Source organism: Cupressus sempervirens, chromosome 1 (assembly GCF_028749045.1).
Source record: "Cupressus sempervirens isolate cs-2001-9-10 chromosome 1, ASM2874904v1, whole genome shotgun sequence".
Lineage (NCBI taxonomy): Eukaryota > Viridiplantae > Streptophyta > Pinopsida > Cupressales > Cupressaceae > Cupressus > Cupressus sempervirens.
Genome location: NC_143118.1, coordinates 165,172,178 through 165,188,935, shown reverse-complemented (window position 1 = coordinate 165,188,935; position 16,758 = coordinate 165,172,178). Strand labels below are relative to the sequence as shown.

General features: G+C 36.4%; 1 protein-coding gene across 1 annotated transcript in view; it reads left to right on the top strand.

Moving 5' to 3' along the window:
• Positions 1-16,758, top strand: part of LOC149576664 (DUF21 domain-containing protein At4g14240-like) — a 155,113-nt gene that overhangs the window by 126,758 nt on the left and 11,597 nt on the right. Inside the window, exons 7-11 of the mRNA XM_089818844.1 lie at positions 9,603-9,670; positions 10,134-10,221; positions 10,436-10,509; positions 10,591-10,975; positions 11,240-11,286. Of these exons, the coding sequence (XP_089674970.1) occupies positions 9,603-9,670; positions 10,134-10,221; positions 10,436-10,509; positions 10,591-10,975; positions 11,240-11,286 (662 nt within the window). The remainder of the gene's footprint in view (positions 1-9,602; positions 9,671-10,133; positions 10,222-10,435; positions 10,510-10,590; positions 10,976-11,239; positions 11,287-16,758) is intronic.

Sequence of the window (16,758 nt, the reverse complement as noted above, 5' to 3'; positions counted from 1 at the left end):
AGTACACCTTTGAGAAGAAGAGAATTTCCTGATTTTAGTTTCAAGGTGCAGTTTCCCATTCCTTCCATGGAATGTGTTGAATCATCACCAATGGTAACTTCGCTATTAACCTTTTCTGAAATAGAGTCTAGTGCTTCTTTATATCCTGTTATAAGTCTAGAAGATCCACTATCAATTACCCATGCTTTACTTGAGATTTCATTTGATAGTGATGAATACAATACACGATTCTCTGGATCATAGTTATCTTCTTGCCTAGTAACATTTGTACAGTTCACTTGTTGTTTAGAATTCTCAAGACAATTAGATCTTTAGTGTCCAAACTTTTCACATTTGAAACGCTTTATCTTGGATAGGTCTTTCTTGGGTTTGCCATTCTTTTGATTTCCCTTTTTCTTCTTGAAATGCTTCTTCTTGCCCTTATAGGAGTTTGTATTAAGAACATGAAGTTCTTCATCTTCCGTTTTCAGTTTCCCTCCTTTCTTTAATTTTCTGGATTCTTCTTGAAGACAATACCGCTTAAGTCTATTGAAGTTAGGAAGTTTATCTCTGACACTTATTCCTTGTGGAAAAGTTTCCCATGAATCTGGTAATCCATCTATAGCCATTAGTGTTAATTCTGTGTCACTAATAATAGTTCCTATACTTGACAGTTCATCTCTAATGCCGACAACCGTTAGGAAGTAAGAATTTATTGATGCTCCTTTCTTTATTTGTATGTGATTTAGTTGCCTCTTCAGTGCGAGAACTCCAGTTGCATTGTTGACCTCATATGCATTTAGTAATGCATTCATCATATCAAATGCTGTTTGATGTTTTGTAAGCATGGGTACGGTATCATTTTTTACTCCATCTAATATGATTTGAATGGCTTTCCTATTTCTTTTGCTCTAGATAGATTTATGAGGTTCAACTGGGTGTTGTTTGGATGGTTTATCAACAAATTGTTTTACATCATTTTCCTCAACAATCATCATGATTCTGAATTTCCAGCATCAAAGTGTTCTTTCCCATCAAATCTACCCTTTGGTCTGATTGTGTATGCCATTGAAGATAGGAGATAGTTGCTAGATATATATAAAGTCTGATTACTAAATTTTGCAGAGCCTAGGTTCGACTACCAGAGCTTTGATACCATGTAAAGTTTCTGCAAATTCTATGACTGAATATAGACTAGATTCAAATTTCTTTTCTCTCCTTGAGACTTGTTGTGAATAACTTCAAAGTATTGCCTTCAATTGAATTAGCAATATAATTCTAAGTATGTCTTTACTTTTGCAAATCGTATATGGGCAGTATTGACTAAGGAGCAGACTATTTTGTATATTGTGTGCTCTTAGACTTCAATTATACCCATCATAAATAGAGAGATCTAGGGACATGTCCCTTCCAAAACAATCTTTAACCAATTTTAGAAGCCGACGACTTTTCCAAGGAATAATAAGTTTAGAATTAACTTAACACAAACTGAATTTAGTTAACTCCAAACTAATCCTAAGTGAAGATGCCGATATCTCTAAGAGGATGGTGTAAAGATATTTGGATTATTTTAAGTTACGTAAGAATAGATTAGACCGATTTGTAATCAAATCAGTAAGGTTATAAGTTACAAATTTAACAATAGTCACCTTGTTCAATGCACAATAGTCAACACACATCCTATGTGGCCCATCTTCCTTTACCAATACTACCGAGGATGCAAAGGGACTAGAGCTGGGCGTGATTAATCTGTTACAAGATTCAAGAAGAGTTGGCAGATTAATGGATTTCCGGATGATTGATTGATAAACAAAGGAACAAATGTGTTCCTTATAAAGAATTACAAGGACGTTGTTTCTTTTTAGAAACAACGTAGATTGAAGACGGAATTAGAAACAAAACTAGAGACAGGATAGGAAACATTCCTATTTGGACTGAAGAAAAAAGAGATGGGATAGGAAACATTCCTATCTAGACTGAAAGACAGACTATAGACAAGTAGTTGACTATTATAAAAAGTATAAGATATTATCTTAATACCCTCTCTTAATGGTCAACGTACGGATGTTGGAACATTCTGTGATAACTGAGACCCTCCCTGGATCTACAGAATGCTGAAACCAAGAAGCTTTGCCAGAAGAGTGCTATGACTCAAAATAAGTTGCAATTACAAAACTTCGTTTTTGTGGAAAAAACGGTAAAACCCAGAATCTCACACAACCTTGCGTATTACAGACAACTTGAAATGATTTTTGAGGAGAAAATCAACAAACCCAGAATCTCACACAACCTTGCGTATTACAGACAACTTGAAATGATTTTTAAGGAGAAAATCAACAAACCCAGAATCTCACGCAACCTTGCGTATTACAGACAACTTGAAATGATTTTTGAAGAGAAAATCAACAAACCCAGAATCTCACGCAACCTTGCGTATTACAGACAACTTGAAATGATTTTTGAGGAGAAAATCAACAAACCCAAAATCTCAGAAACAAATTCAGAAGGCGAAAAATGCAGCTTCGCCTTGATCAGGACCTAGAGAAGTCGGACGCTGCGTAACACCCAGAACAAGTTGATCGGTGTTTCGATATTCGAACATTGCGATGATGCGCTGCTTCCAGGTTCCATAATTGCGACCATTGAATTTGGAATTATGCTCGAGCAAAATATTTGTTAGAGATGCCATGGCATGTTTTTCAATGAAAAATTGTGAAAATCTGTGAAGGCACATTCTTCGAGGCAAAAATACGAAAGACCCAGAAGAATCAGAGAATGACCTAGAAGAGAGCTCGAAAAACCCAGAAGGAATCTACTGTCGTTTTTTGGATCCGCTGGCTCGAAAATTGAGGCACAAAAATCTAGGCACCCAAAAAAATGGACGACAACCCAGTTGAGTTCTCAAAAAACCCACCAAGAATCTGCAAACAAAATATTTTTTCGACCCTAAAAATTAGGGTTTCGAAAAAAACGGCCCTGGCTGAAAAAGGCTTGAAAAAACTTCAGATTTTTTGATAAAAAATGGTAGATTTTTCTTCAAGGATCGATGTGCATGGATGAATGGGGCTAGAGTGTGCTGAACAAACACAGGCAGACCCGAGTTCGAGAATTTCTCTAGGCCGAAAACCCTAAGCGGGTTTTAGAGAAATTCAACAGAAATAATTTTGAAAAAATTTAAACAAATAATTTCACGAAGAAATTATAAATTTTTTTGAAAAAATTTAAGTAATAGCTCTGATACCATGTTACAAGATTCAAGAAGAGTTGGCAGATTAACGGATTTTCGGATGAATGATTGATAAACAAAGGAACAAATGTGTTCCTTATAAAGAATTACAAGGACGTTGTTTCTAAAAGAAACAACGTAGACTGAAGATGGAATTAGAAACAAAACTAGAGACAGGATAGGAAACATTCCTATCTGGACTGAAGAAAAAAGAGATGGGATAGGAAACATTCCTATCTAGACTGAAAGACGGACTATAGACAAGTAGTTGACTATTATAGAAAGTATAAGATATTATCTTAATATAATCCTTTGTCAAGGAGTTATTAGATTGTCTTCTATATGTCTTAAAACTTCTTAGAATGACAATAGGGCATGATGATAATGGGCTTGGGTCCTTCCTCCAGCTCAATGGTGTGCTCAAAACCTCTATGTTGGAGAATACTAGGTGGTGTGTTTGCGAAAACCAAATTTTGCTTGCCCAACATTGCTTGAAGCTCCTCATGGTTGTACGCTTATTGCCCACTCAATTGTTTGGTCGAAATGAAGCAGTGTGCTACCTAGACATGTTATCATATCTGAAGATTGCTTCCATCCATTTCCTCGAGCTGCCATTTGATACTCCTCTTAGTACCACCTTGCCATCTACTTTGAATGAAAAATCCGTCTTCATGAAGCTCTATGTGTACTAGTTGATGGTCTCCATCCATTGAATACAAAATATGATATTTGTGTCATCTAGAGCTACCAAAAAGAAATCATGTCATTGTGTAATTTCCCACAACGATGCTTAGTTGTGGGATGAAATGAGTACATGACAATAGATTTTCTCCCACTATGTTGACTTCAAACCCTTATGCTCCTCCATACACAATTCCCTCCGGGCGACAAGTGATGAGATGATGAAGTTGAGTGTGGCCCCACTCTTAAGCATAGCAACTCGTTGTCCCTAGAGTGTACCAGGTATTGGAAGTACACTAAACCTTGGAGTGTCAACTAATGTCGCAATGAAACCTCCCCTTTATACTAGTGTGGCAATTTTCTCTACACAATTTATGTCTTCTATAGATTCTTCTTTTTGTCACTCAAAATCCTCATTCTCCTTGCTATCATACGTCACATCAATGTAGTGGATCTTTCCCTTGCCTAAGCATTAACGCCCTAGTTTCCATGGCTCCTTGTAGGTGTAGAAAAGTCGTTCCAAGCTCCTACTTTGTGGCTACATCCAATGATGGCTTCTTTGGATAGGATTTATTGTCTTTCTCCTTCGAGGTGAGGATTCATTTGGCATGTGAGTAGTTCTTGGAAGAACAAGATGTGGCCATGTCACGTGCCTTAATAATCGCCTCGGGGAGCATGTTGGGGTTGAACCCTTTCCCCCAACCCTTCAAGGTTCCATTAGCTCATCCATGAATAATACAACCAGTCTCCCCTCCAAGATGGTTGTCACCAACATTGATAATCTTTGAAATTCTATAATGTAACTATATGCTGGTCATGTTTGCTTCAATCGAGCCAACTCCTTGAAGTTGAGCTTTGGATCTTTCCATCAAAGAGGTCTATAAGTCTCTTTGTGAATTTGGCATATGAATTTACTTGATCATGACTAAGAGTGGTCATCCCAAAATGCCACCATTCATGAGCGATTACTTCCAAGTGAAGTGCTGCAATTTTGGTTGCTTCATCCTCAAGCATTGGGTTAATGTCATGTCCCCTCTCTAGTCTGACTAGTAGAGTCATGAGAGTTGGCCTATTATTGGAGTCTCATAGGCTACCAGTGGTGGATAGAGACTCATACTGGATACTCAGTGACTAGAGTTGGTTCTATAGTCAGTTTGAGAGTCAGTTGAGGCAGTTCCTTAATTTTAGGGATTTTCCTAAAATTTAGGGGGTTGTGGCAGTGATCAGATTTGAGGCTCCTCAGGACTAGTATACGGTTTCAGTTTCAAGGTGACTGGGTATATTCCCTAGTTTTTAGGGATGAGACTGCCAGTTGACCCACATTGCTCGACACCAGTCACAGGCAGGTGACAAGACCCGTTCACTGATTATTTTCTTGGTTTGGTTTTCTAGTTGAATAAAAGGAAATATTCCTAAGTTTGCGTTTAAATAAATTAAAATAAAGCTATTCATATAGCTAATTGGAGTAATAAGGGGATTTTGGGTTCATCTAGTTAGGTAGGCCAATGTGTTATAGCTTGTTGGAAAGGTCTTGAATTATTATAACTTATTTTCATCATCCGGAGACCTTCGAGCACTTAGAGTTATGTTGTTTGATGAAAGGGGTGTTTTTCCAATACATAAAGGTCTTTTAATTGAGAAGATGCCATTTTATAATAAAGGGAAAGACATATTCTTCCTTTAGGGTTCGACTGGCTTTGAGAGGGAGATAAAAGGAGATGTTGGCTCATTTTTTTATTATCTTTTACATCTTCATTCTTGGTATTTGCGATTTTTCTCTGAGGAGTGATTCTAGAGGACTGGGACAGAAACCCTAGAGCCTGACTATCGGGATGCAAACCCCAATAGATGGTTTCAACAACATTCTTCAATATTGTTTCAACAGTTGACAAAGATTGTTAAGTTCAACGTTTGGGGGTGCTTGTGCATTACACATTGAGGGTCTTGTTTGGCACATTGGGATCTTCTTGCTGCCTTGGCATGACTATAGCAGCCGTACGACTGCCTTTCAACTGGCACATGATTTGTTGGTTGGCTTATGTTAGCCATCTCTACCCTTTTGGTGCGTGGCTGGTCCATTCTTGTACTTGGTGTCATCATTCTTTGTTTGTAAACACCTTTGCTGGCATACTAGTTACATATCTTGCCCAGTTCGATTTGTAGGTATTCTAGTTGACTGAATATTCTATTATTTGCTTCTGTTATTAATTATTGTTTTACTTATATCTGGAAAATACAAAAAAGAAGAAACAATCCTTTTGCAACTTTTGTCTAATTCTCTAAGACCACAAGGAAAGCACAGGAAAATCTATTATTTCGATTAAAATTTAGAGAAGTTCAGTGAAAGGATCCTTTTGGGATCTTTCAGTTAAGTTGGAAGTAGGTATTTTCTTTATGTACCTAGGCCCATGCTGATGTGGTCTTGATTCTATCAAAGGATGAAAATTTTATCTTGGCTATCTTCAGTTCGATGTCATCGCTGTAATAGCCACGACTCTTGATGTTCATGTATCTCATTTGAAGATCTACATAATCCTTGAAGGATATATCTCCTTCAAGAGTGCATTCCTCTAGTCTTTTCCTAGTTGCTTTTCTAGCCCATGTAAAGTGGGCTCTTGCTCTCTAGGGGGTGATTTTATTCTTTGAGGAAATGCTGACATCGATGCTTGAAAATGAGAGTGAGTTTTTGTCACAATTTCCATTGTGTTCTCCATTTGTTCTACCTTAGGCCAATTTCCACAATGTCTTTTCCATGAATTGTTATCATCATTCCCCTCTGAACATAGCTTCATTAAGCTGATATTTGCTTCTCGTTAGCTCTCTTAAGAATGATGTGATTTTAATGTTAGGTTCTTGTGGTTCCCCCATTTTGTCCTCAGAATGATACTTCCTTCTGGTGTATACTATGAGCTTCTCCCACATCCACTACTTGATAAGTTGGCAAAATCACCAACTTCAATACCATTGTAATGTTTCAATGATACTTATATGTACAACAACCCTGTGATGCCCCTACCCCAACACCCAACCCTCACGTATGGTGATATGTGGTAGTCAACGATTATGCTTCCACCGGTTGATGTCTCACCCATTCTATAGAATGTCGTATGGTGGAAATGCTTCACTCGTATGGAGTGCTATGCCCATACGACAGATTATGGTAGAAATGTTATGCCTGTATGATGGAGATAGTACACCTGTACAGTGTTACATGGGTCTACACAATCGTTGCACCCATACCACTAATCTGGGCTTGACAATGATGTCCGTGATAGGTAAGCCTTCTCTTCCGTGTGGTATTCACAACACAGATTTTTCTTGACTTAGCAAGCAGCCCAAGGCATACAGATGTGGCAATTTGTATAATGGAAGTACCTCAATTCTCAGGCAACCATAACATATTGCACATAGTAAGAAATAGATGACAATGAAACAGATATTATAAATATATTTCTGGTTATCTATCTCCAACTGAAGACTTCCCAAATACAGATGCACAAGCAGAATAGGGTGAGGAGTGACTCCCACGAAGACTGCAAGAAGCTAGATTAGGAGGATCTCTCACCTCTGAAAAAGTGAACAATGCAAAATCCCAACTGGAATCGCAAATACAAAGAAAACATAAGATTCACTGTGCCTACAACTATGCCAAATTCGGTCTTATAAGTGGGCTCCGGAAAACTGAAGGGTTTTAAACAGCCTGACACCAAATAATTTATAACCAACTGATTAATAATAAGGGCCTGAAAAATGTTATTGAGTTTGGGGTCATAGAAACAATTAATTTTAAATGAGCTATTTAATTATTTTGAGGATATTACATTGAGGCAATTTTTTTTAATCTTGTTCAGTTCCCACATTATGTACCCAAATTGCTCCATTTACCACTTGGTTAATTTTCTTAGGGATTCTCCGCACCACTGTGATCTAGAGATACACATACCTAGCAAAATCATTTTCATTGATGTCCATATCAACATCCAATAGCATTCCTAGTGTTCGTCCAATCCTCTCCAATCATTCACCCGCCCAGTACTCCAAGGGTAGATTGTAGAGTCTGATCCATACCGGATTGTGTAGTCAACACTGCAGGGTTGAGTTTGGGCTGCCAATGCTGGATATAAAGCAGCATATTGTCCAATTTCCAAACCTCTCCCTCCAACACCTTTGCTTTCTTCTCCACTGAAGCAAAAAATAACTGTAAAAAATTCTTAGGGAGAAATTTCAAAATTAAGTCCATCTTCAAGGAGGAAGCTTCCAATTTTTAATTTTTCTGTGATCAGGTCGGCCTCAAATAAATCTGCAAGTAATGGCTAAGGATTTCATCAAATTAATGTCTTTACATACTTCTGTAGTGCTGGTCCTTCCAAATCACATTCTTCAGATTTGATGTCCCTGAGACGCACTGCTACCAAGGTACTCTTATGACCTGTCCTGCTTCTGATCGTACTCCAACCTGCGCTGCTTCTGCTTGCGTTCCATTTTTTTGTTAGGAATTGGACTATATTTTAACTTTATCATTTTTACTATTTATTAATAAATACTATCTCACAAAGGTGAAATACTACAGAATGTTTTTCTCCTTTGATGGGTGAAATGCCAGTTTTGATTATTGCGAGATATGTGTCACCATGCTTAAGTTTCAAATTAAGGGAATTTCAATTTCATATTACCAAAGTATAGCCAAAATCCAGTCAACAAAATAAATGGTGGAGTTTTGACTAGAGATTTGGGTAGGGGGGTGTGCAACTTCATATGGGGCTTAGTCACACCCTAACATGTCATATTCTGTTGGGTGTGGCAGCGGGCCTTGATTTTTTGCATGTCATTTTTTTGTTGTTCATAGTAAACCAAGACAAGATCATTATGAGTTACCAAGATCTCCTGTCCAAATGCCACAAATGGATCTAAAATGTTGGGCACATTTTGTTCCCCACACAGTTGAGAACTTGGGATCAACAGTTATTCAGCTGCAGATTCATCCACAGTAACCTTGTGTTGACTTATCTTTCTTCTAAATGATATGGTTTGATGAAATTTTCATGAGGTTTCCATCATGATGAGTATTATTTGACATAAGGATATTAGGGTATCTGCACCATAGCTGTTTCCACCACTATATATTGACCTTCTTGGTTTCGCGATGCTGATATTCAAGTTCATTTGATATCCCAAACAATTATTTGATTAGTCTGGGTTGGTGCTTGGGTATCCCATTCAACTATTCATCATCCTTATACTAAAAAAGAGTGAATCTCTTGTTTATGAATGGGCCATCCATGAGAATAGGATCTGTTTATCCAACGAAGCATGTGATAATTCACAGTTTACAGTTCTAAATAAAAAACAGAAATAGAAAGGGGTAGTTCACAGTTTACAATTTTAAAACAGTTTACAGTTTTAAAATCCCATTCTGTTTGTCAAGATTTTATCAGAGAACCATAATCTTGCACCTGCCAGATGTGAAATCCAAATATTATACTCCGAACAGAGAAACTCAATGCATGCGAATTTAATTCCTTGAATTATTAGATAATATGAAAACAAACTTTTGTTCTGACATAAGAGCAGACACATCTTTGTTATAAGGTAAGATATGTGCAGCAATACAATGCCTATTTTAAGTGATGAGACAGTCATATTAAATCAGTAGTTTTTATTGTTCTCTAATTGAAACTCTGTTTTCTCTATAATGTGTCTCTTATGGAACTATCAGACTGCTCAGGAGGCCATGACACCTATTGAATCAACTTTTTCTTTGGATGTCAATTCTAAGCTGGATTGGTAAGTTCATTCCTTCTCAACAAACATAATTAATAGCGTCAGTTTTCATTTGCTTTTTTGTTATCTAAGTTTTACTCTTGCATTTTCACTTGGTTTATTGTTGCTTTGGATATCAAGTTGTTATTGTATTGAGGCTCTGCCATATAAAGTTTAGAGAATCAAGTGACTGATATCCGTCTTTAGATTCAAGTCATTTTTAAACTATAACTGTCTGTATGAGATATTCTCACTATTAATGAAGCTTGAGTTGGAACTTAACAGACCTCAAAAATTAAAAAAATTTCATATATTAATCCAGGTCTTAGTCAAATTGTCCTTAAAAAGTATTTCTTTCAGTGGTTTTCATTTGCGTTATAAAATATTGCCTTTGTAGTAGTCTTGTATAGCTTGCAACCACCTTTTGGTTGTGATATCTAGTGATATTAGTCTTTAGCTATAAAATGTGACAGTTTGAGCTTGGCAGGGAGGCAATGGGGAAGATCTTGGCTCGAGGTCACAGTCGGGTTCCCGTGTACTCTGGAAACCCTAAGAATATAATAGGACTTCTTTTGGTATGACCAATGTATAAGCATTAATTTTTTTTAACATTATTAGACTTTCAGTCATACAGAGTGTTTGGAAGACATGGTTTTTGTTTGTAATAGAGGAACCCCTGTGCATTGACATTTTCTGAGTTCTTTCTTCTGAAAATGTAATGGTTTGCTTTTGATTTATCTCTAAGCTGTAGTCAGATCTTAAGAGTACTGGTGCTGAATATGTTGACAGGTTAAGAGTCTCCTAACAGTGCGTGCTGAAACAGAAACTCCTGTCTGTGCTGTGTCAATAAGGAGAATACCCAGGTGATTTGATTTGTAGATTTCTTCTTATGCAAAGTTTTGTGTGCAATGCATTTCTAAGTTGATTTTAAACTGATGTTGCAGGGTTCCAGCAGATATGCCACTTTATGATATCTTAAATGAATTTCAGAAAGGAAGCAGTCACATGGCTGCTGTTGTCAAGACTAGAAAACATAAGCCTCAACTTGATGTTGGTGACAAGTCTCAGGAAAGTCTCAAGAAGAGAACAGCAGACTCAGATTTGAATTCTTCTGCAGTGCTGAATCAGGTTGAGCCAGATGCAGACATTGAGAAGGGTCAAATTGGAAGTGCAGTAGTGCGTACCAAGTTTACTGATCTGGACAAGCCACAGCATTTGCTAGGCCATGATGCCTTGAGCACTGGAGAGAGCAAGATTCCAGACGACATTGAAGAAGGAGAGGTCATAGGTATTATCACACTTGAAGATGTTTTTGAAGAGCTTCTGCAGGTAAAGTGGGTGATTTTCCTTATTTTAATTCACGGTTGTACCCTTTTCTCAAGCTTCCTATGTCGGGAAATCAATTTGTTAACTGATGCTTATCATATATTTTTTGCCAAAAGTAATGTCTTTCAGATCTCCAGGTTTTTTATTATGAGAGGGTGTGAATGTAAAGTTTAACTTTTAATGCACAATCAATTTTGAGACAAATATCTGACGTTCATCTGTGTTTATTGGTTTAATTTTGTGCATTTTCTTGAAAAAATCCTGCAGGAAGAAATTGTGGATGAGACAGATGAATACATCGACGTCCACAAGAGGTATAAATGAAAGCTTCTATATTGTTACATTTTTTCCTTCTTTACTTCAAATCTATCGTCGCACAACTATGGTTTGACATTCTACTGACAATTTGTGTTTGGAAAGGATAGCGTGCAGCCAATTGAAAATTGTTATTAAACCATATCTATGATATTGATTACTGCAAAAATGTTTGATGAAAGTTTGATTGGAAGCCTGCTTGGAAAGTGTTCTCCTGTAAGGCAGGTGAAATTCAATTGGTATATGCAAATCAAAATGACCTATGGCTTTCATGAAAATAGTATTTATATTCTTAAGATTGCATTCAAGTATTCTCACTCCATCTTAATATCAAAAACAATACTTGTGCTATGAAGTCCAATGAAATCTTCTTGCCCAAATACATGTCCTTGGCCAGATGCCTACCTTGAAAATATTTTTATTGTTCTTTTGAATATTCCTTTATAATCATTTGATACCTTTTAAATTTTTAAAATAATGAATGCAAAATACTTGAGAGGAGATTTTTGGCACACCCTACAGTGTGTAAATGTTGTAGTTATTAATTTACTGAACTGACTTTTTCATTTTTGTAAGTTCACAATGGACTGTATGCAACCTCAACACCTTTTGATAACCAAAGTAGATGCATATGGTGAAATGGGTTAGAGGATTATTATAAAACAATGTCAAACTGGAAGTAATATAATATTTTGCAAGCCTTCCAGATTAAATACAAATAGTACATTTGGCAGAAAACCTCATGGATTATTGATAGAAATAATAATGCGGGAAAGTACATCATTTTCTAGTATTGTGGTGGCATAGCCATCTAGACTTACAAAGGAAGAATCAACTTCAAAACTTATAATATTTTTGGGGGTAAATGGCACAGAAATTTACTATGAAATATTATTTTATTGATTAAACTAAGTTCCTGTTTCTGGTACTGGTTTGGATTTGGGTGTTCGATTCATGAGTTTGGCTAAATTGTTTTGGGGTTTGGGTTTGTTTGTACAAAAAACACTTAAAAATCATGCAGCCTAAAAGCATGAGTTAACACTGGAATATTACCTAGCATCATAGTAACAACAAAGCCACCATAAACATGAATACCAGTTAAATTTTCAATTATGCATGATAAATATTTATTGTTCAAACTTCAATATTGAAATAATAATATCAAGTTCAACAATTAGTTTTAACTTTTAATTATCAAGTGAATTTTTAAATCAACAATATAATTGTCTTTCACTTTAGATAAACCACAAGCAGTACAAGTGGCAATTGCAAGATGATAACCTCCAAAACTCACAATAGAACTTTTTATTTGCAAACTTTAAAACACATCAAATAGTCCATGACTGAAAACAACAAACTGAAACTTCATTTTTGCAGGAACGGTGATTCTTGACTGAAATCACAACAGTCCCCTAAACTAGAATACCAAATGATCAAGCCCTTAAAGTGTGCCTTGTGCTAATGTGGCACATATAGAATAACTCAATGCAGCCAGAAAATGAAACTCTTTTATTCCAATTTGGATATTGCAAAATGGGAGAACTACTAAGTCATACCTTGAATACATTGAAATCTTTATCTTATTCCTCCAAACATGTAAATGACACTCCTTTCCTTGTGACTATGTCCAATGCATGTGAGACTTGGGCAAAGCTCTTGATAAACTGCCTTTAGTAGCCGACATATTCTAGAAATGATCCTATTCCTGTTATGTCTTTTCAGTCTTCTATCTCCATACTGACATGTGGTTTGTTAGGATCTATTTCCAATGCAGCCTTATAGACAATATGTTCAAGAAGTATTCCTTGTACCATGAAGTGACTCTCACTTGGATTTAGCTAGCTAGGTTGATTTGCATTGTTTAATGCATTCAGCTAGGGCTTTTATATTATGAAGTATTGGAAAGTATTTGCTTGATATTAACAGTGATCAAGATATCAATTTATACAAGAGATTGAGCGATATTTCCTTAGTAAACAATCATAAAGAATAAAAACATTCTATTCTAGAAACAAGAAACTAAATATTAGAAACATTCTAATATTTATAGGAGATTACAATAGATAACCATTAGACGCTAAACAAAGATAATAGAAACTATCTATTATCATAATACCCTCCCTCAATGGTTAATCTATCTAGAGCACGAAGTTGTCAAAAGGCGTAAAATGAAAAATCCTTGAGGGATCTCTTCTGCTGATCTGCTGTAATTTTATTATTTTAAAATTTGTTTTCCCTGTTTATTAAAATCTTCTTGCAGAACTAGACGGGAGTTGCAGAAGAGTTTGATTGTTTTATGTTTTTGATGATTTTTCAATAAGTAATAACAGAAGTACAATAACATGAACCAGTTCTGAAAATATATTCCAAATACAATCAAAGCAATTTCACTTCAAGCAGATTTTTGAATATAAAACCTAATTTGTAATTAGATGAAGATTTACAATAATATTCAGATGATTACAACTAAGGATAAACCCAACTTGAAGGCGTGAAGGAGAAATACGAGCCCATAAGGAAGCTATGACTAGGTTCTAGATCTCTAATGCTGCACGTGGGAAGGAATATGGCTACCAGCTGCTGCCGTACCCACATGTGGATAAAATGCCCAAACCCCAGATAAAAACTTTGACTCAATACTGCATTCTCCAGAAGAATCAATGCACAATCTCCAAGATGATTTTGACTGCAACAAATCCAAACCACTGTCTTGGGGGCTACATCCCAAACAGGCAAAGCAAGTGGGGTTGTCGTCCCAAGTGCTGAAAGCTCAATCAGAGCCCAAATTACAAATCCAAGATGTAATATGTCAATAATGCCTTCGAACTTTGTCTTTATCTCCTTATAACCCACCAAACTTTAGCTCGAACCCTAAAAGTGTCTCCATGCAGTGTTGGGTTATAAAATAATATATTTCTCATTTTTAAAGTGGTCAAGTATCTAGAAAATGACCTTTTTCCCAATAGAAAGAAATCCGTTCACCAAATTGCTTAGAGTCAAAAGAGAAATATTTAAAAGAGTTCAAGACCTTTCCAACAAGCTATTACAAGAAGGGATATTCACCCAGATGAGGCTAAAAAACCCCTTATTACTCCAAAATAGCTATATAAATAGCTTTATTATAAATTATTAAAATGCTAACTTAGGAGAATATTTATATATATTAAAATATTTTCCAAATAGCGAATTAATAGCCAAAACACCTCTACAAGGTGAAACTGATCTCGTCACCTCCTATGACTGATGCTGGATAATCTGAAATAACTGACAGTCTCATCCCTCAAAAATAGGGATACTCCTAAAAAATAGGAATGTCTCCAAATCTCCCGAAACTGAAACCATAGAATGATCTCGTAGAGACTCGTGAATGTAACCCATCTCCACCACCTAAAATGTAGGAAACTCCTACAATTAAGGAACTGCTCTCAACTGCTCTCCTATTGTTTGAAACTCCAGATCCGAACACTGTTTACCTTGACTGTGTCCCTAAACACCACTGCCAGCCTACGAGACTCTAATGATAGGCCAACTCTATCATCTCTGATGTCCACTCTGGAAAGGGGACATGACATAAAAGGCGAATTTCGTCTGCTTAGTGTGCTCTGCACTGTTTCCTGTGGGCTGTGAACCAAATTGCTTAGATAGGACAGCTAAGCGCTTCCGACATTCAACCTTCATGTGCTCGTACTTGTGGCAATAGTTGCATTCAATGTTCTTTTTCCTGGAGCCTTCTAATGTTGGAGCAGAGGACTTCTGGTGAGACTTGCCTTTATCCTTCTGAAAGGATTCAACAACAAAGGCTTGCTTAGTGGAGGGGGAGTTGGAATTGCTACTGAACTATTGTTTCCACCGATCTTGCTGAAGCAGAAGTGTGTAGGGATTTGTGAACTTCAGATCAACACCAATAGAAGTGATGTTGAGAGTCTCGATAAAATGCTCGTGGGACTTGGGTAAACTTTTGAGGGTTATGATCATAATGTCCTCTTCCTCCATCTTGCGTCCAATGGCAAGCAACTGATCACGCATTTTTTGAATCCTATTTAGGTGTTCCTTGAGTGATTTTCACTTATCTATGATAATAGAAAATAAAGTGTTCTTGAGAAAGAAAGGTCTGCTTTTGTCTGAAGTCTCATGAAGTTTCTTGAGATGCTCCCATATCTTGGCATTTGTCTTGCCGGATGGAATTTGAGGGAGTTGATCATCAGCTACAGATAATTTGAGAAGCATCATCGCCTCTCGATTATTTAGATCCCATGTAGCTTAACCAGTACCAGTTGCAGTTGGACACTTTGCAACACCTAGAACAATCTGATCAGCATTCCGATATTCAAAGATTGCTAGTATCCGCTACTTCCATGTGCCATAATTCTGACCATTGAATTTTGAATTGCCCTCGAGTAGAATATTAGTCAAAGATGCTATAGCACATTTTTCAGTGAAAAAGTGTGAAAAATTGTGAAGGCACGTACTTCGAGGCAAAAAATGGAAGACCCAAAAAAATTGAATGGGTACCCAAAAGAGAGCTCGACACACCCAAAAACTAAGTTGCTGATTTGGGTTCTGGTTCGGGTATAGATACAAGGTTCAGGTACGTGGGTACGACAATTTTTTCCCCCCTTGCAGATTCGAGTTTGTCTATATATGTATGTATTTATGTTCAAACATCAAAGTTAAAAATACAAAAAGAAGAATTATACTCATAAATCCATATTGGCTAATAAAATTATAAATAAATAATTGTATTACTAATATAGTTTTAGATTACATGCATAATTTGATCATCAACCATGGATAATTTGAGAAGCATCATCACCTCCCGATTATTTAGATCCCATGTAGCCTAATCAATACCAGCTGCAGTTGGACGCTTTGCAACACCCAGAACAATCTAATCAGTATTTCGTTATTCAAAGATTGATAGTATCCGCTGCTTCCATGTGCCATAATTTCGACCATTGAATTTTGAATTGCCCTCAAGTAGAATATTAGCTAAAGATGCCATAGCACGTTTTTCAGTGAAAAAGTGTGAAAAATTGTGAAGGCACATATTTCGAGGCAAAAAAATGGAAGACCCCAAAAATTGAAGGGGTACCCAAAAGAGAGCTCGAAAAAACCCAAAAACTAAGTTGCTGATTTGGGTTTTGGTTTGAGTACGAATACAGGGTTTGGGTACGACAATTTTCCCCCCCTTGCGGATTTGGGTTTGTCCATATATGTATGTATTTATGTTCAAACATCAAAGTTACAAATACAAATAGAAGAGTGATACTCATAAATCCATATTGGCTAATAAAATTGTAAATAAATAATTGTATTACTAATATAGTTTCAGATTACATGCACATTACAAATTGACATAAATCCTAACAAACATAACGATTGGCTGGGTCATACAAATCTATCAACAGTAATATACTCAGGTCTTCAAACAAACAAAAAAATCAATCCCTGACCTTCAAATGAATCGAAGT